At 46.7% G+C, this 20181-nt stretch overlaps 1 protein-coding gene across 1 annotated transcript in view; it reads right to left on the reverse strand.

Annotated features, from left to right (window-relative positions):
• Positions 1-20181, reverse strand: part of DCTN1 (dynactin subunit 1) — a gene marked incomplete at its 5' end in the record, with an annotated part of 37744 nt that overhangs the window by 5540 nt on the left and 12023 nt on the right. Inside the window, 8 exons of the mRNA XM_089666988.1 lie at positions 2668-2857; positions 3011-3144; positions 5011-5025; positions 6988-7154; positions 11636-11778; positions 12883-13011; positions 13376-13507; positions 15367-15528. Coding sequence (XP_089523114.1) covers positions 2668-2857; positions 3011-3144; positions 5011-5025; positions 6988-7154; positions 11636-11778; positions 12883-13011; positions 13376-13507; positions 15367-15528 — 1072 coding nt within the window. The remainder of the gene's footprint in view (positions 1-2667; positions 2858-3010; positions 3145-5010; positions 5026-6987; positions 7155-11635; positions 11779-12882; positions 13012-13375; positions 13508-15366; positions 15529-20181) is intronic.

A 20181-nucleotide genomic window follows, 5' to 3' on the forward strand; every position in this document is an offset into this window, starting at 1 on the left:
GTCTGATAACGCACCACTTCACCCAGAACATTGCTGCAATGACAAAATGGCAATCTCACGTTCATTTCTTTTGTTCCTATTGGTAGGACACAAAAAAGTGGAGAAATAAAAAGCCAAGTCTTCCATGCAAAACCCCAAAAATGGACTGGACAAAATTATTGGCACCCTCAATGTAATATTTGGTCACACACCCCTTGGTTGCAGGAAGCCATTGAGTTCAGTCATTTTTTCCATCAATGAGTTTCTTCCACCTCTCTACTGGACTTTTGGATCGCTTTTCTTCCTCCAACTGCTCCGGGTCTCTCAGATTGGAAGGTTCCTCCTCCCAACTGATGTTCTGAGATTTCTCCACAGGAGCTCTATGGGATGGAGATCTGGACTCATTGCTGGCCAGTTCAGTCCTCTCCAGTGCTTTGTCTGACACCATTTCTGGGGTCTTTTTGACGTGTGCTTTGGGGTCATTGTCCTGCTGGAAGACCCATGACCTCTGACATTGGAGACCCAACTTTCTGACACTGGGCCCTACATTGCACCCCAGAGTTCTTTGGTAGTCTTCAGATTTCATCATGACATGCACATGGCCAAGACATGCAGTGCCTGAAGCAGCAAAGCAACCCCAAAACATCAGTGGACCCCCCCCCCCCCATCATGTGTGACTGGATTATTTTCTTTAAAGGCCTCATTGCTTTTTCTGACAACAGTAGAATGATGGGCTTTACCAAACTTACCTGAGGAAGCCAAAATCCCTTTGGGAGAATGTGCTGTGGACAGACGAAACACAATGGCAGATTTTTGGTAAACTCCAATCTGGCTTCCAATATGTTTCTGTGCCAGCAGTGGGGTCCTCCTGGGTCTCCTCCCATATTTCTGTGTCAGCAGTGGGGTCCTCCTGGGTCTCCTCCCATATTTCTGTGTCAGCAGTGGGGTCCTCCTGGGTCTCCTCCCATATTTCTGTGTCAGCAGTGGGGTCCTCCTGGGTCTCCTACCATATTTCTGTGTCTGCAGTGGGGTCCTCCTGGGTCTCCTCCCATATTTCTGTGTCAGCAGTGGGGTCCTCCTGGGTCTCCTACCATATTTCTGTGTCAGCAGTGGGGTCCTCCTGGGTCTCCTACCATATTTCTGTGTCAGCAGTGGGGTCCTCCTGGGTCTCCTACCATATCTCTGTGTCAGCAGTGGGGTCCTCCTGGGTCTCCTACCATATCTCTGTGTCAGCAGTGGGGTCCTCCTGGGTCTCCTACCATATTTCTGTCAGCAGTGGGGTCCTCCTGGGTGTCCTACCATATTTCTGTGTCAGCAGTGGGGTCCTCCTGGGTCTCCTACCATATCTCTGTGTCAGCAGTGGGGTCCTCCTGGGTCTCCTACCATATTTCTGTGTCAGCAGTGGGGTCCTCCTGGGTCTCCTACCATATCTCTCTCAGCAGTGGGGTCCTCCTGGGTCTCCTACCATATTTCTGTGTCAGCAGTGGGGTCCTCCTGGGTCTCCTCCCATATTTCTGTGTCAGCAGTGGGATCCTCCTTGGTCTCCTACCATATTTCTGTGTCAGCAGTGGGGTCCTCCTGGGTCTCCTCCCATATTTCTGTGTCAGCAGTGGGATCCTCCTTGGTCTCCTACCATATTTCTGTGTCAGCAGTGGGATCCTCCTTGGTCTCCTACCATATTTCTGTGTCAGCAGTGGGGTCCTCCTGGGTCTCCTACCATATTTCTGTGTCAGCAGTGGGGTCCTCCTGGGTCTCCTACCATATTTCTGTGTCAGCAGTGGGGTCCTCCTGGGTCTCCTACCATATCTCTCTCAGCAGTGGGGTCCTCCTGGGTCTCCTCCCATATCTCTGTCAGCAGTGGGGTCCTCCTGGGTCTCCTACCATATTTCTGTGTCAGCAGGGGGGTCCTCCTGGGTCTCCTACCATATTTCTGTGTCAGCAGTGCGGTCCGCCTGGGTCTCCTACCATATTTCTGTGTCAGCAGTGGGGTCCTCCTGGGTCTCCTACCATATTTCTGTGTAGGAATACCAGAACGTGAGGCACGGGGTAATTTCTGATGTTAAAGTGATGGAATTCAGTGATCACATGATCGGGACCTCACACAGAGGTCCCGTACGACGATCGGTGTGCCACTGTGTCCGGAAGGGAGCACGCACAAGCAGGGGGCGGGGAGGCCGTTTATAAACAGCCACCCGACTCTGCACTGCCACCGTCCGGCCGTTTATATACAATGGCCGGACAGGAAGGGGTTAATGACAAATTACCGGAGTGTCACAAACTTGGAATGCAATTGTTTCTTCCAACTTTGAGAAAATGCCAATGGGATGGGTCAGATTTGGCTTGGAATTTCTCCACTTTTTTGTGTCATACCAATACATAAGAAAAACATGAGAATGCCGAAACATTTGTAATTGCAACAATTTTCTGGGCGAAGACATTCGGGGGGACGACAACAAGATTCTTGGCCATGACTGTACGCACAATTCACAAATCCAGTTGACCACCTAAAAAGGAACATCTTTGGATTTACTTAGAATGGCTGTGCGGAGTCCATGACTCGGAACGTTTCACAGCCCCTGGATGAGCCTTGGTTCGGCTCAAAGTCGATCAAGCAGCATTTCTAGAGGGAGAGGAGTAAATGGAGATTCACATTATCACAACGAGCTTACTGTGCTGAAAAGAACAGACCTCCTTTCTTGTGGGTGATGTCCACCACCTTGGCGTTGGCGCTCATTTGCTGCAGGGTATCCAACAGCTGACTGGTCTTGCGGTAGAGCGTCCCAGACATGACCTCCTCCCGCGGACGGTCTTTGGAGAGGGTTAGTTTAGGCAAATGCAGTGGAGGTAAGGCAGCCAGCTCCTCCTTCATCCGCTGAGCCTGGAAAAAAAGGGAGAAGTGCTGGTTAGATATTGTAGTGAAGGTCAGAACCCCCCTCCATGTTTTCTACAGGCCCTCCTTTGTTTTGGCTCAGAAGACACAACTGGTCATGAGCTTTGCCCCGGACCACCCTTGGTTTGGAGAGGACCTCACCTTCAGCTTGTTGTTCTCCTGCTTCAGGTGCTTCATGGACAGGCGCAGGGCATCAATCTGCTGCAGAAGCAACGGTGAGTCCTTCACTTGTACAGGACCCGATCCGTTCAGCAGGACCTGGCTGGAGACCACTCCTACATGGAGAAGCAATGGACACAAGAGACGCGTCAGATCGATGACTAGAAGATCGGCAGGGCGGCCATCGCATGCATACTGACAACAGAGACATCTTCAGGATCTTGTGGAAAGGGTTAATGAGTCATGCAGAGTTCCCATCATGCACCAGGAAGTGATTCTCGGGGACTCAAATGGAGCCGATTTATAAATGTCAGGAAAATATTTCTTTTTTGCATTTCTCCTCACAATATTTCCTGCTTTTTAACCATTTGACCTCCAGAAGGTTTTGCCCAATTCACGACCGGGGCATTTTCTTGCTATTTAGCTGGGAACTGCTTGTTCTTGCGACACGTACACAAAATTACATTTATAACTTTTTTTTTTTTTTATACACAAATAGTGGTGATTAAATACCACCAAAATAAAACTCTGTTATATTGTAAAGCGCTGAGCAAACTGTTGGCGCTATATAAATCCTGTATAATAATAATCACTGGGGAATTTTTATTATTTAAAATGAATTTCTCTCTACTTTATCAAAAAAAAAAAAAAAAAAAATAAAAAAAATCAAATTTCTTTATAAAAACTTAGGCCAAAATTTATTCTGCTACGTGTCTTTGGTGAAAAAAAAAAATCCCAATAAGTGTATATTATTGGTTTGTGTGGAAGTTTACAAAACTACGGGATATAGTGGGAAAAAAGAAAAAAAAACCACAAATTCGTTTATAACCAAAAATTATAATTTTTCAAAATTTCTTCACATTTTTATATTAATTATGTTTTTTTTGCTTTTAACAAACTGTCACCCTAGCAGTACAGTGTCACCATAGTGACACTGTACTACTTGTGGTGAAGATTTTTTTTTTTTTTTTTACACTGATTGGTTTTACAGCTCTTATGGGTGTAAAAGCAATCATTTCTCCTTCTCTCTGGCTGCATTCTTGCAGCCACTGAGAAATACTGTGAGAGCTGTGATTGGTCACAGCTTCTCACATGGTACAAGGCTGTTGTGAATAGCCCTGTACCATGAGATCTCTGTGATCATTCACATATTTCACACGTAGTAAGCAATGATGTCAGAAGTGACATCTTGCTTACTACTGTTCATGTGATCACCGATTGTCCAATCAGTGATCACATGATCGGGACCTCGCACAGAGGTTCCGTACAGTAATCAGTGTCCAGACACAGCAGGCACTGGATCGCAGTCCCATGTGCTCCCAGGAAGTGCGTACAGGCTGTGAATGTGGAGACCGTTTATAAACGTCCACCTGCTCCTGCACTGCTCCCGGCCATTGTGTACAGTGTGTGTATATATATAAAAATGAAAAAAATTCCAGTATATATACCACCATTTGTAGACGCTATAACTTTCAGGTAAACCAATTAATTTACACGTATTGGGATTTTTTTTTTGGCAAAGACACGGCGCAGAATACATTTTGGCCGAAACTTATGATGAAATTTGATTTTTTACATTTTTTTTACTGGACATGTTTTATAGCAAAAAGTCAAAAATATTGTTATTTTTCCAAATCGGTCGGTCTTTTTTTGACTATAGTGCAATAAAAAAAAATAAAAAAAAAAACGCACATGCGATCAAATACCATCTAAAGAAAGCTCTATTTGGGGGGGAAAAAAAAGGATGTAAACTCGATGTACAGCGTTGCATGACCGTGCAATTGGCAGTTACTGTAACGCAGTGATGTATTGCAAAAAATGGCCTGGTCAGCACGGGGTAAATCCTCAGGAGGGCAAGGGGTTAAGGAGCACAATGACATAATAATCTGACCCTTTATAAACAGGCCCCGATGTGTAAATGTAGAGGTGACATGGATGGGTGCATGCTGCGTACAGAAGAGTGCAGGGTGCCGGTACTATACCTCTCTGCTCTTCCTCTGTCAGAGCACAGGACAGGAAGACACAAATTACAGGAGAAATCAGAGAAGAGAACAGAAAACAGCAAACAGTTCAGGAGTGGTTCACACAGGAGTGTATCAGGCCTGTACAAGCTCCCACTGACACCAATGATGGGACACTATTCCCCCCACTGACACCAACGATGGGGCACTATTCCTCCCCCCACTGACACCAACGATGGGGCACTATTCCTCCCACTGACACCAACCATGGGGCACTATTCCTCCCACTGACACCAACCATGGGGCACTATTCCTCCCACTGACACCAACCATGGGGCACTATTCCTCCCACTGACACCAACCATGGGGCACTATTCCTCCCACTGACACCAACCATGGGGCACTATTCCTCCCACTGACACCAACCATGGGGCACTATTCCTCCCACTGATACCAATGATGGGACACTATTCCTCCCACTGATACCAATGATGGGACACTATTCCTCCCACTGATACCAATGATGGTGCACTATTCCTCCCACTGACACCAATGATGGAGCACTATTCCTCCCACTGATACCAATGATGGGGCACTATTCCTCCCACTGACACCAATGATGGGGCACTATTCCTCCCACTGACACCAATGATGGGGCACTATTCCTCCCACTGACACCAATGATGGGGCACTATTCCTCCCACTGACACCAATGATGGGGCACTATTCCTCCCACTGATACCAATGATGGGGCATTATTCCTCCCACTGATACCAATGATGGGGCACTATTCCTCCCACTGATACCAATGATGGGGCACTATTCCTCCCACTGACACCAATGATGGGGCACTATTCCTCCCACTGATACCAATGATGGGGCACTATTCCTCCCACTGATACCAATGATGGTGCACTATTCCTCCCACTGACACCAATGATGGGGCACTATTCCTCCCACTGACACCAATGATGGGGCACTATTCCTCCCACTGACACCAATGATGGGGCACTATTCCCCCCACTGATACCAATGATGGGGCACTATTCCTCCCACTGACACCAATGATGGGGCACTATTCCTCTCACTGATACCAATGATGGGGCACTATTCCTCCCACTGACACCAATGATGGGGCACTATTCCTCTCACTGATACCAATGATGGGGCACTATTCCGCCCATTGATACCACTGATGGGGCACTATTCCTCCCACTGACACCAATGATGGGGCACTATTCCTCCCACTGACGCCAATGATGAGGCACTATTCCTCCCACTGACACCAATGATGGGGCACTATTCCTCCCACTGATACCAATGATGGGGCACTATTCCTCCCACTGATACCAATGATGGTGCACTATTCCTCCCACTGACACCAATGATGGGGCACTATTCCTCCCACTGACACCAATGATGGGGCACTATTCCTCCCACTGACACCAATGATTTGGCACTATTCCTCCCACTGACACCAATGATGGGGCACTATTCCCCCCACTGATACCAATGATGGGGCACTATTCCTCCCACTGACACCAATGATGGGGCACTATTCCTCTCACTGATACCAATGATGGGGCACTATTCCGCCCATTGATACCACTGATGAGGCACTATTCCTCCCACTGACACCAATGATGGGGCACTATTCCTCCCACTGACGCCAATGATGAGGCACTATTCCTCCACCGACGCCAATGATGAGGCACTATTCCTCCACTGACGCCAATGATGGGGCACTATTCCTCCACTGACGCCAATGATGGGGCACTATTCCTCCACTGACACCAATGATGGGTCATTCCTTACTCCCACTGACACCAGGACATATTCTTCCACTGACCACAGTCCAGGCCCCCTATAGTTGGAAGAACAGTAAAGTGGTCCTATGTTTAGAACGTTTGGGGATTTCTGGTTTAAAGGAAAAACAACATTTATACATTTATTTCATTTAGTATTTTCTTTCCCCGAAACCCCATCAAGCCCCCTCACCTCCTGCGATGCCAGACACAATGGATGCCACACCGGATGCGGGGGCCCCGCGGAGACCCTCGATAGTGCGTTTTGATTGGTTGTTCAGTCTCTGCCGTAACTCGGCCTTCTCTGCCTCCAGCTGGTCGATATCCGCCTGTAGGGCATCCATGGTCTCCTCGAATTCCCTGCCAACGGCACAAAACATCGATCAATATCAGAAGCCGCTATACTGCACAAATCAGAAAACGTCAGGCGCAAACAACCATGAAAAGGAGAAATCCCAGACGCAGCATAAACTCCGCTTACACCAAAGGAGTCTTCAGAGAGGAGTCTCGGCTCTGGTCCCAGATATACTGGCCTGACCTGGACCATCCTGCCCTGGACCATCCTGCCCTATACACAGGTAGGTAGTCATCGCCACTTACAGGACTGCGGCAGAGAGAATGCCGCTATATTTATTGAAATGGGAAAACCTGCATTCTTGGCCAACTGGAGACTCTTCCAAGAAAGATCCATCCTTCCTCCTGAGGAACATACGTGAACCTTGAAGGGTCCAGGAGAGGGCAGAGCCTCTAGGAACTGCTCGCCAGTTGTACATGCCTAGTGTGCACTTCTACTGTAAGGGGCAGTATAGCCCTAGGGTGCTTACTGTCAAGCTGTGTCCCTCATCGAACGATAGCGACGATCTATGCTATACAAAGGCTGAGCAGGAACCAGATTACCGCGCCTGCAATACAGGTATAGGGGACATCTGAAGTATCAGTAGAGGCCAAATGTCTTCGGGAACACTGTGCTGTGCCCCAATCCACAAAGCAAGCTGCATTAAGACATTGGTTGAGGAGTTTACTGAGGAGAAACCTCAAATGGCCTTCACGGAGTTCAGACCTCAACCCTACATCTGTCAGGACTTTGATCACCTGCTGGTGGCACCATTGCTCCCAGAGTTGACGGGCATCTGAAGTATCAGTAGATGCCAAAATGTCTTAAGGAACACTGTGCTGTGCCCCAATCCACAAAGCCAGCTGCATTAAGACACTGGTTGAGGAGTTTAGTGAGGAGAAACCTCCACGTAGTTCTGACCTCAACCCTACCGAACATCTGTCAGGACTTGGATCACTTGCTGGAGGCACCATTGCCCCCAGAGTCCAAGGGCATCTGAAGTATCAGTAGAGGCCAAAAAGTCTTAGGGAACACCGTGCTGTGCCCCTGTGTGCAAAGCCAGCTGCATTAAGACATTGGTTGAAAAGTTCGGTAGGGTTGAGGTCGGAATTCCATGAAGGCCATTTGAGGTTTCTCCTCATTAAACATCTGTCAGGACTTGGATCACCTGCTGGTAGCAACATTGCCCCCAGAGTTCAAGGGCACCTGAAGTATCAGTAGAGGCCGAAAAGTCTTAGGGAACACAGTGCTGTGCCCCAATCCACAAAGCCAGCTGCATTAAGACACTGGTTGAGGAGTTTGAGGAGAAACCTGAAATGGCCTTCACGGAGTTCCGACCTCAACCCTACCGAACATCTGGCAGGACTTGGATCATCTGCTGGTGGCACCATTGCCCCCAGAGTCCACAGGCATCTGAAGTATAAGTAGAGGCCAAATGTCTTAACACCGGGCTGTGCTCCCATCCACAAGGCCAGCTGCATTAAGACATTGGTTGAGGAGTTTACTGAGGAGAAACCTTCACGGAGTTCCGACCTCAACCCTGCCAAGCATCTGTCAGGACTTGGATCACCTGCTGGTAGCACCATTGCCCCCAGAGTTCAAGGGCATCTGAAGTATCGGAGGCTAAATGTCTTAGCGAGCACCGTGTTGTGCCCCAATCCACAAAGCCAGCGGCATTAAGACATTGAGGTTTCTCCTCACTAAACTCCTCAACCAATGTCTTAATGCCGCTGGCTTTGTGGATTGGGGGATGGGGCACAACACGGTGCTTGCTAAGACATTTAGCCTCCGATACTTCAGATGCCCTTGGACTCTGGGGGCAATGATGCCACCAGCAGGTGATCCACGTCCTGCCAGATGTTCGGTAGGGTTGAGGTCAGAACTCCATGAAGGCCTTTGAGGTTTCTCTTTACTAAACTCCTCAACCAAAGGCCTTCATGGAGTTCTGACCTCAACCCTACCGAACATCTGGCAGGACGTGGATCACCTGTTGGTGGCATCATTGCCCCCAAAGTCCAAGGGCATCTGAAGTATCAGTAGAGGCCGAAAAGTCTTAGGGAACACCGTGCTGTGCTCCTGTGTGCAAAGCCAGCTGCATTAAGACATTGGTTGAGGAGTTTGGTAGGGTTGAGGTCAGAACTCCATGAAAGCCATTTGAGGTTTCTCCTCACTAAACATCTGTCAGGACTTGGACCACCTGCTGGTGGCACCATTGCCCTCAGAGTCCAAGGGCACAGTTTCGATGGCCACCAGCGGGTATCTCCCAGCAACTAGCTGATCTCAGTAATTAGGCTCCACCTGATGCTGGCTGCTGTGAAGGTATATAATCCCTCCCTTAACCCCTTCATTCCCGAGGGTGAAACAAATCTTAATACCGAAGCACAATTTTGCAACTCTGACCTGTGTTAGCAACACCGTACATATCACCACAACTACTTTGTGCATCCAGGTGGGTTATTCGCTTGTTCCTCAGTCCAGTAGTGTTCTCACCGTCTTCCCTCCCCAGCATCTTTAGTGTGGGCACCCGGCTGTGACAGCTTGCGGCTTCACACCTGGGTGCACACTGCGCATGTGCGAGTAGTGCTGCACTTTGTGAATGGTCCCATAGTCTTCTGGGACCTGTCACGTGTCCCAGAAAATGGGAAGGGAGGAAGTGGGGGCAAGGAACCTGTCACATTTGGGTACCCACTCCCCCCCCCTTCTCAAAGATCTGCAGTCTCCGGTCATCTCCTGTACCGCGTCCGCAGTCTCCGGTCATCTCCTGTACCGCGTCCGCAGTCTCCGGTCAGCTCCTGTACCGCGTCCGCAGTCTCCGGTCAGCTCCTGTACCGCGTCCGCAGTCTCCGGTCAGCTCCTGTACCGCGTCCGCAGTCTCCGGTCAGCTCCTGTACCGCGTCCGCAGTCTCCGGTCAGCTCCTGTACCGCGTCCGCAGTCTCCGGTCATCTCCTGTACCGCGTCCGCAGTCTCCGGTCATCTCCTGTACCGCGTCCGCAGTCTCCGGTCATCCCCTGTACCGTGTCCGCAGTCTCCGGTCATCCCCTGTACCGTGTCCGCAGTCTCCGGTCATCCCCTGTACCGTGTCCGCAGTCTCCGGTCATCTCCTGTACCGTGTCCGCAGTCTCCGGTCATCTCCTGTACCGTGTCCGCAGTCTCCGGTCATCCCCTGTACCGTGTCCGCAGTCTCCGGTCATCCCCTGTACCGTGTCCACAGTCTCCGGTCATCCCCTGTACCGTGTCCGCAGTCTCTGGTCATCTCCTGTACTATGTCTGCAGTCTCCGGTCATCTGATGTACTATGTCCGCAGTCTCCGGTCATCTCCTGTACTATGTCCGCAGTCTCTGGTCATCTCCTGTACTATGTCCGCAGTCTGTGGTCATCTCCTGTACTGTGTCCGCAGTCTGTGGTCATCCCCTGTACTGTGTCCGCAGTCTCTGGTCATCCCCTGTACTGTGTCCGCAGTCTCTGGTCATCCCTGTACTGTGTCCGCAGTCTCTGGTCATCTCCTGTACTGTGTCCGCAGTCTCTGGTCATCCCCTGTACTATGTCCGCAGTCTGTGGTCATCTCCTGTACTGTGTCCGCAGTCTCTGGTCATCCCCTGTACTATGTCCGCAGTCTCTGGTCATCTCCTGTACTGTGTCCGCAGTCTCTGGTCATCCCCTGTACTATGTCCGCAGTCTGTGGTCATCTCCTGTACTATGTCCGCAGTCTCTGGTCATCCCCTGTACTGTGTCCGCAGTCTGTGGTCATCCCCTGTACTATGTCCGCAGTCTCTGGTCATCTCCTGTACTATGTCTGCAGTCTGTGGTCATCTCCTGTACTATGTCTGCAGTCTCTGGTCATCTCCTGTACTGTGTCTGCAGTCCATTGGTTCAGAATTTTTTTTTTCCTCCTAGGTGCGTCTTATGGAGCGAAAAATACAGTATGTGTATGCACCTTTAATAAAAATGGTTTGTGAAGAAAAAAAATAAAAAATGTGTATACAATAAAGCGGATACTTTTTTTTACCACAATGTCTTTGTATATACGTGTAATTTCTCAATGCTGCAATAAAGTCCCACCGGGGGGTCTTCTGGTATATGTAGTCATTCAGGGGACGAGCGGCCAGATACTCAACTTTTTAGTTATGCTGCTTGATACCCAGTTTCGGTATCTCTCAGCACCTTGGAGCAGCGGCTGTCAGCCAGGTCTGCTCACCCATCATCAGTACCTGGCCTCACAAATGCTCTTTTGGCTGAACTGGCGCACATAACCGCAGTAACATTACAGAAGACTTGTGGAGAGCCTCCCCAGATAAGCTGAGGTGGTCAGAGCCTCAGAGAGGGACAACTGCACATTGACACTCCTGTTTTTGCGACAGGAGCTGATTTAGGTGTGATGGTCAGGTGACCACAGACATTCGATCCTACACATACATTGTACACATTACATATTCAGGAGATCACATACAGTGTGTGCATTACGTGTTCAGGAGATCACATACTAGGCCACGGAACACGGAAACATACTTCTCTTTCTTCTTCAGCACAGCCTGCGTCTCGTCCAGCTTGGTCTGGATCTTCTCCACCCGGTCATCTGCTTCCTTGGAGGCGCTGTCCAGCTTCTTCTCCAGCAGGCTAAGCCGTACGTTGGCTTCACTCAGCTCCTCCCCCTGATAAATATGGAGGAAGAAACATCATGACCGACCAATCAGCTGCAGACATCATCAATGACTGACAACGAATCACCGACCAATCAACTACAGACATCATCAATGACTGACAACGAAGGGACTCTTTCGGGTCCTATCACTGTGAGGACTAGGCGTGTTTTATGATCTGTGAATGTCACTTTCTGCATAGTTTTAGCAATGAACCAACGGCTCTCAACGGCCAATCAAATGGCCGTTGTCCTGACATGGGCAGTGCGCCTGGAAATTTAGACATAGAAATTTAGGCAATTTGTATGTCTTTAATTTGTGTTTTCAATGGTCACATGCCCTCAGGTTTAACCCCTAGCATCTAAGCAAAAGGACAGGGAGTGAAGACAAAAAAAGAAAAAAAAGAAAGCATAGATAAAAAAAATTAAATATTTATAAAAAAAAAAAAAAAAAAAAAAAAAAAAAAAAAAAAAGGAGGTATAAGAAAAAAAAAATAAAAACAAAAAAAACCACACAGACACAACCCTAGTTCCTTTCTTGGCCCCGCTAATTTTTAAATTTTTTTTTCTTTTCTACATTTCCCCTTTCTCCCCCCCCCCCTCTTTTTTTTGGCTCTCTCCTCCCCTACTCCTTTTTTCCCTTTTTGCCTGGATTATTTTGTACAGGCCCCGCTAATTTTTCAATTTTTTTCTTTTCTCCGTTTCCCATTTCTCCCCCCCTCTTTTTTTGGCTCTCTCCTCCTCTACCTCTTTTTTCCCCTTTTTGCCTGGATTATTTTGCATGGGCCAGGGAGCGTAGATAAAAAAAAAAAAAAAAATTAAAGAAAGCATAGTTAAAAAATAAAATACAGGAGGTATTAAAAAAATGAAAACAAAAAAAAAAAAAAAAACAGAAAATATTTTTAAAGAATTAAAAAAACATTAAAAAAAAGTAAAAATGTAAAGAAAAAAAGAAAAATTATAGTTAAAAAAAAAAAAAAAAAAAGAAGAAGAAGAAGAAGATAGTCCATCAGGCCTGATGGGGTCAACTTTCTCAAGGTGACAGAAGTATTTAGAGATCTGCACTGACCTCATCAATCCCCATGTAAGGTGCCCTGAGGAAGGGAGGTGGACTTACCTTGATCTTCAGAGACTTCTTCAGCTCTTTGATGACGGTCTCTCTATCCTCCAGCTTCAGTCCCAATCCCTCAGCGTCAGTAATCTCTGCACGGAGGGCAGCGGCTCTCTGCTCAACTGGAGGAGGAGCCTGGAGAGAAGACACACCCACAAGTCACGTATTCATCACAAATTCAATAAAAGAAAATCCCATGCAAGTTATTTCATTAGTTTTGGATAGAACGGGGGAAGGGAAAGACAATGAATCAGATTTCCATTGGCTGCCGGGGTCCTCACTGGGGAGATTTCCCCTCACTTCTGGTGTCCAAGCAGGACATGTATGTAGACCCAGAACATGGATCCTCCCAGTACAGATGGGAAATGCCGGCACTTTTGTCAGCCCGGCTGGAGCTCTAATTTTTCAGATTCTAATAAAACATTTTATGCGACGTCCCCCTCCTCCACCCCCACGTGACCCCTCCCCCTCCTCCGTCCCCCTCCCAAGGCTCGCTCACCTTGTTCTGAGGCTTGTCGGCGTCATACTCTCCTTCCTGCATGGCGGTGGCCATCTTGTTCATGGTGGCGATCAGGATGTTGCAAGACTGTCGGAGGCACTCGTATGGGTTGCTGCCTTGAGAGCCATAAATCTGGAACAAGAAATGATCGATGACCAATACGAGTGAACGGATGTAACAGATCGCTCCCTACCTCTCAATATGCACCAATCGTAGATCTACGGCCTAAAGCGGTGGTAGACCTCAGACATGAACAAAGCACACTCCTACATAGTGTGCACTTGTCTCATTCCAGAGTGTCATGTCTGGATGCTGCCTCCTTCCTCTGCTATCAGCATCAGTCATTTGGACAGGTTTTCCTGACACCAAGAATAAAAAAAAAAAAAAATTAAAAGGTGACTAGAGGGAGCTCCAGGACACAGCCTGCGATTGGCAGCTTCAGCTCTACTCTTGTGCGCATCAGGTAGCTCTCTTCCCTCCAATCAGCTCTGAGATCTGCAGAGTGTAACTTGAGTTTCCACGCCCCCTGCTTTATGAAAGTTCAGACATGCTGTATAGCATAGAAAGCTGTAGATAAACCGGCACAACTCAAGTAGGATTCATTTAATCTCTGTGTATAACATGAGGCCGGTCTCTTCACTGGGTATATGAGAAGGATTCACAACCACTTCCAGTCCGGACACTTTACCCCCAACTTGACACCTTGTCCCTGTCTGTTAAAATGTGTCCAACATGTTCCTGGGATACGCCCACTTTGTCTGCGATGAAACTCTGTCACACGCCTGTCTGCCGTTACGAGATCCTGGATTGCTGTGATGCTTTCCTCCATACAGGCAGTTGCTGGTCTTCCACTGCGAGGGGCATCTTGGACAGAGGGGTTCCCTCTCTAGAATTCCATCACCCACTTTTTAACGGTGGAATAGGAAGGAGCAACCTCCCCTGAGGTTTCCATCATGTCCTCGTGGATGTCCTGTCCACTCATTCCCTTCTTTTCAGCAGGTATTGGATAACGGTACGAGTGGAGAGGACATCCACAAGGACATGATGGAAGCCCCCAATAATCGGGAAGTGAGACGTTACCGATGGAAGCTCCCAATAATCGGGAAGTGAGACGTTACCGATGGAAGCTCCCAACAATCGGGAAGTGAGACGTTACAGATGGAAGCCCCCAATAATCGGGAAGTGAGACGTTACAGATGGAAGCTCCCAATAATCGGGAAGTGAGACGTTACAGATGGAAGCCCCCAATAATCGGGAAGTGAGACGTTACAGATGGAAGCTCCCAATAATCGGGAAGTGAGACGTTACCGATGGAAGCTCCCAACAATCGGGAAGTGAGACGTTACCGATGGAAGCTCCCAACAATCGGGAAGTGAGACGTTACCGATGGAAGCTCCCAATAATCGGGAAGTGAGACGTTACAGATGGAAGCCCCCAATAATCGGGAAGTGAGACGTTACAGATGGAAGTCCCCAATAATCAGGGAAGTGAGACGTTACAGATGGAAGCCCCCAATAATCAGGGAAGTGAGACGTTACAGATGGAAGCCCCCAATAATCAGGGAAGTGAGACGTTACAGATGGAAGCCCCCAATAATCAGGGAAGTGAGACGTTACAGATGGAAGCCCCCAATAATCAGGGAAGTGAGACGTTACAGATGGAAGCCCCCAATAATCGGGAAGTGAGACGTTACAGATGGAAGCCCCCAATAATCGGGAAGTGAGACGTTATTGATGGAAGCCCCCAATAATCAGGGAAGTGAGACGTTACAGACAGAAGCTCCCAATAATCGGGAAGTGAGACGTTACAGATGGAAGCCCCCAATAATCGGGAAGTGAGACGTTATTGATGGAAGCCCCCAATAATCAGGGAAGTGAGACGTTACAGACAGAAGCTCCCAATAATCGGGAAGTGAGACGTTACTGATGGAATCTCCCGTTTATCGGCAATTTTATTTCCGTTTCTTCTTGGACACCTTGAAGTTTTCTCACCTGTTCAGAGGCCTTGAAGGCGACATCTTCCAGTTTTAAGGACTGCAGACCTTCAGTTTCCCCGAGAGGAGCGATCATCTGAGCGCCGGCAGCTGCCACCTCCTGGAAAACGGCCACCACCCACTTCAGATGTTTGCGGCATTCCAGCAGCGTCTCGGAGACCTGGAAGGGCAGAAGTCACAGTCATGAAAATGTATAAAATAGAAATGCCACCGCCCTGTCCTTGGACACCACAAAGAGGCGGAGCAAAGCAGCTGATATGCCGCTACAACAGCCCATCTCACACTTTTTAAAATGTATTTATTTCAGGTACTACTATAGCGCCATCAATTTACACAGCGTTTTACATATATATTGTATATTCACATCAGTCTCCGCCCCCAAGGAGCGTGCAATCTAAGGTTTTTAAAACAAAGGAGCCCCTAAAATGACTTTCAGCTATCAGGGAACCTCTGCTAATAACACTGTTCAACAGGTAAAAAGTTTTGGGCATAAAATTAGCTAATCTTACATAATTTTGGGGTGCTGAAAACGAAAATGACCCTAAAAAATGTTGATTGGCTCTAGTTTCCATGATATATTCACCCATCTAATGACGTAAGCCATTCAAAATTATGATGCAACTTCAGCTGCATATTGCGCAATTGATACTGGTGACCAATAGAAAATTGCATCACTTCACTGCATAAAAGCTGCAGTATCTGTAGCTGATTGGAGTTCGTCTTTACATTTCGTTTTCTGCTTATATAGGCTACTCAGTAATGCCTCCAACTTGTGTGAATAAAGCAGATAATTTCTGCTATATCTGCGGTGAAATAACTTTTATCTCACAAAAAAGGAGGATAACAGGAATGATTAAGAAAGCCTACAACTTGTATTTTGGCTGCAAGATAGGAGACCAGGACAAGAGCTGGGCACCACATATATGCTGCAATTCTTGTGGGACGGCACTGGAGCAATGGTTGAATGGAAAAAAGGCATCTATGCCTTTCGCTGTGCCAATGATTTGGAGAGAGCCAACAGATCATGTTAGTAATTGTTACTTTTGTATGGTGCCTCCAATTGTAAAAGGGCTAAATAAGAAGAAAAAGTTATCTGTGCACTATCCAAATATTCCATCGGCAATACGTCCAGTTCCTCATGGAGAGGGGCTACCAATTCCTAAAGCACCAGAATCCTTCGTGGTTGAGTCAAGTGAGGAAGAACCTGAAGCGTGTAGTCACGTGCAGTTGTAAGAGATAGCCCTTTCCTCGAATACAAGAGAAAAGCCAAGAGAAGCAAAACCGACACAAACTGAAGACAAAACTAGTGAGAATCCTAAGTATTAAAATGATTCAACTTAGCTTATGGCTATAATTTTTCTTGGTAATCCTATGCAATATATTATGCCATTTAGGCTTTGTTATGTAGTCATATCACTTGCTTTATATTTGTGGAAAGACATCTATCTATATAATTATTGTGCATTATGTAGTCATTACGCCTATAGTAGAAAACTTTCCGTTTACAGAAAAACTAGAGCCAATTGACAAATTTCATTGTTATATTTGAACTCGGAATGTGAAATTCATTAAGAAATGGATCCTTTTGTTTCCAAAACTGGCAAAAAATAAAAATTTGTTGAACAGTGTAATTATTGTTGTAGATCTAAAAACTGACTAAACGATTAAGCCCTCGCCCTCCAGAAGATCCCCCCCTTTCATGACCCGGCCATTTTTTTGCAATACGGCCCTGCGTTACTTTAACTGATAATTGCGCGGTCGTGCAATGCTGCACCCAAATTACATTTATGTCTTTTTTCCCCCCACAAATGGAACTGTCTTTCGGTAGTATTTGATCGCCTGTGCATTTTCATGTGCTATAAACAAAAAAAATAAAAAGCCGACAATTTTGGAAAAAAAAATAATAATATATATATATATATATATATATATATATATATATATATATATATATATATATATCTCACACACAAATTTATATATACATACACAATATATAATTTTTTTCTTTACTTTTTGCTATAAAAAAACATCCAAAAAAAAAAAAAAACCAAACAATTTGTTCATAAATTTAGGCCAAAAATGTATTCTGCTACATGTCTTTGATAAAAAAAAAAAATCCCAATATATGTAAATTAATTGGTTTACGTGTTATAGCTTCTATAAACGGCGATATATATATATATATATATATATATATATTTATATATATATTTATTTATTAATGGCGGTGATCAGCCATCAGCTGGGTTTTTCTGCCTTCCTCTGGATCCACTGTGGGTGTAGGAGTATAACTTTTTTTTTTTTTTTTTTAATGGTTGAACTGGATGGACTTTTGTCTTTTTTCAGCCAAACTATCACTCTGGGGAGTTCATTTCATCTATGTGGAGGTGGAAGAGCACTTTATTGGTGGTGTCATCGGGAGGGTGTATTACACACAGAAGAAAGCACTTTGATTGGTGGATGGTTTTTATAGGTTGATGCACACAAGAATATATGCTGGAATTTGCAGTTACTATATTTGTGGCGTTCGTACGCTGGATGTTATACAATTACTCGCACTTTATGTATATGCTTGCATTGGACACTTTGATATTTTGGAGTACGGTTTTACAATATACACTATGTTGCCAAAAAGTATTGGCCCCGCCCTCCAAATCATGTGATTCAGGTGTTCCAATCCCCTCCATATCATGTGATTCAGGTGTTCCAATCCCCTCCATGGACACAGGTGTATACAATCAAGCCCCTAGGCATGCAGACTGCTTCTACAAACATTGGTGAAAGAATGGGTCGCTCTCAGGAGCTCAATGACTCCAAGCGTGGTCCCGTGATAGGTGGTCACCTGGGCAATAAGTCCATCCGTGACATTTCCTGGCTACTAAATATTCCACGCTCAACTGTTAGTGGGATTATAACAAAGGGGAAGCAACTGGGAACAACAGCCACTCAGCCACCAAGTGGTAGGCCACGTCACATGACAGGGCGGGGTCAGCGCATGCTGAAGCGCACAGTGCGCAGAAGTCGCCAACTGTCTGCAGAGTCAATAGCTAAAGACCTCCAAACTCGGTGTGGCCTTCAGATGAGCCCAACAACAGTGCGTAGAGAGCTTCATGGAATGGGTTTCCATGGCCGAGCAGCTGCATCCAAGCCTTCCATCACCAAGTGCAATGCAAAGTGTTGGATGCCGTAGTGTAAAGCACGCTGCCACTGGACTCTATAGCAGAGGAGACGTGTTCTTTGGAGTGACCAATCACGCTTCTGTCTGGCAATCCAATGGACAGTATACCTGTGCCGTTCCTTCTGAGCTGTGTGCCGTGGCCTGGGACTCCGGCGCGCATGTGTAGAAGTGACATCATCGCAGCCCGGCCTGTCAGATGGCCAGAGCTCACGAACCCGGATGGAAGATGGAAGCCTCTGCCGCTGGATAGCTTCGTTTTAGGGCAAGTTTTACATAATGTCCTAGTATGTGATGCATAATAGCACATTATGACATTACCTTGTAGGGGACTTTTTTTTTGTTTTACGGTTTTTTAGCATTTTACTACCACTTTAAGGAGGTGGGGGGGGGGGCTATCATTCTTCCCATTTACGGTGCAGTACAGAGTTTTGCTGAGTTTTATTTTCTTTATGAGAGTAAGGTCACGAGCATCAATATGGAGAAATCCCCAATATCCCTCCATTTAGTTCCACTGGTAGTTTGTGGAAGATACAAATCCTTCAGTATTTCCCTTAATGGAGAAATAATTAAATGTTCACCCAATCCAGGAGAATTACTAAAAGGGATTTCCTTCTGCTGGCGGAGATCTGTGCTGCTTTGAAGACATTATTAAAGTCACTGAGGTGATCAGTTCCTCATGTCGGGTATAACAGGAGGATGAGACTCAGGGAACAGATCCAAGTCTCAGCTTTGTAGAAATGGTTAGCTGGCCAAGGAACATATATACAGTGAAGGAAATGCGTATTTGCTCCCCTGCTGATGCTGAATGTTCGCCCCTCACACAGAAATGATCGGTCTAACAATGGAATGTTCGCCCCTCACACAGAAATGATCGGTCTAACAATGGAATGTTCGCCCCTCACACAGAAATGATCGGTCTAACAATGGAATGTTCGGTGTAACACTGAGAGACAGAATACAACAACAAATTCAGCAGAAATGCGTCTAATAAATGATGACTGATCTGCATGTTCATGAGGGAAAGAAGGATTTGATCCCCTATCATTCAGCAGGATTTCTGGCTATCAGGTGTCTTTCATACAGGTAACAAGCTGAGATTAGAAGCAGTCTCTTAAAGGGAGTGCTGCTAATCTCATTGTGTTACCTGTATAAAAGACACCTGTCCACAGGAGCAATCAAACCATCAGATTCCAAACTCTCCACCATGGCAAAGACCAAAGAGCTGTCCAAGGATGTCAGGGACAAGATTGTAGACCTACACAAGGCTGGACTGGGCTACCAAACTATGGCCAAGCAGCTTGGTGAGAAGGTGACAACAGTTGGTGCAATCATTCACAAATGGAAGAAACACAAAGCAACTGTCAGTCTCCCTAGGTCTGGGGCACCATACAAGATCTCACCTCGTGGAGTGTCAATGATCATGAGAACAGTGAGGAATCATCCCAGAACTACACGTGAGGATCTTGTCAATGATCTCCAGGCAGCTGGGACCACAGTCACCAAGAAAACAATTGGTAACACACTACGCCGACAAGGACTGAAATCCTGCAGTGCTCGCAAGGTCCCTCTGCTCAAGAAAGCACATGTCCAGGCCCGTCTGAAGTCTGCCACTGAACATCTGAATGATGCCGA

This window comes from Staurois parvus, unplaced genomic scaffold, assembly GCF_062004578.1.
Source record: "Staurois parvus isolate SC_StPar_1 unplaced genomic scaffold, SC_StPar_1.0 ptg002957l, whole genome shotgun sequence".
Taxonomy (NCBI): Eukaryota; Metazoa; Chordata; class Amphibia; order Anura; family Ranidae; genus Staurois; species Staurois parvus.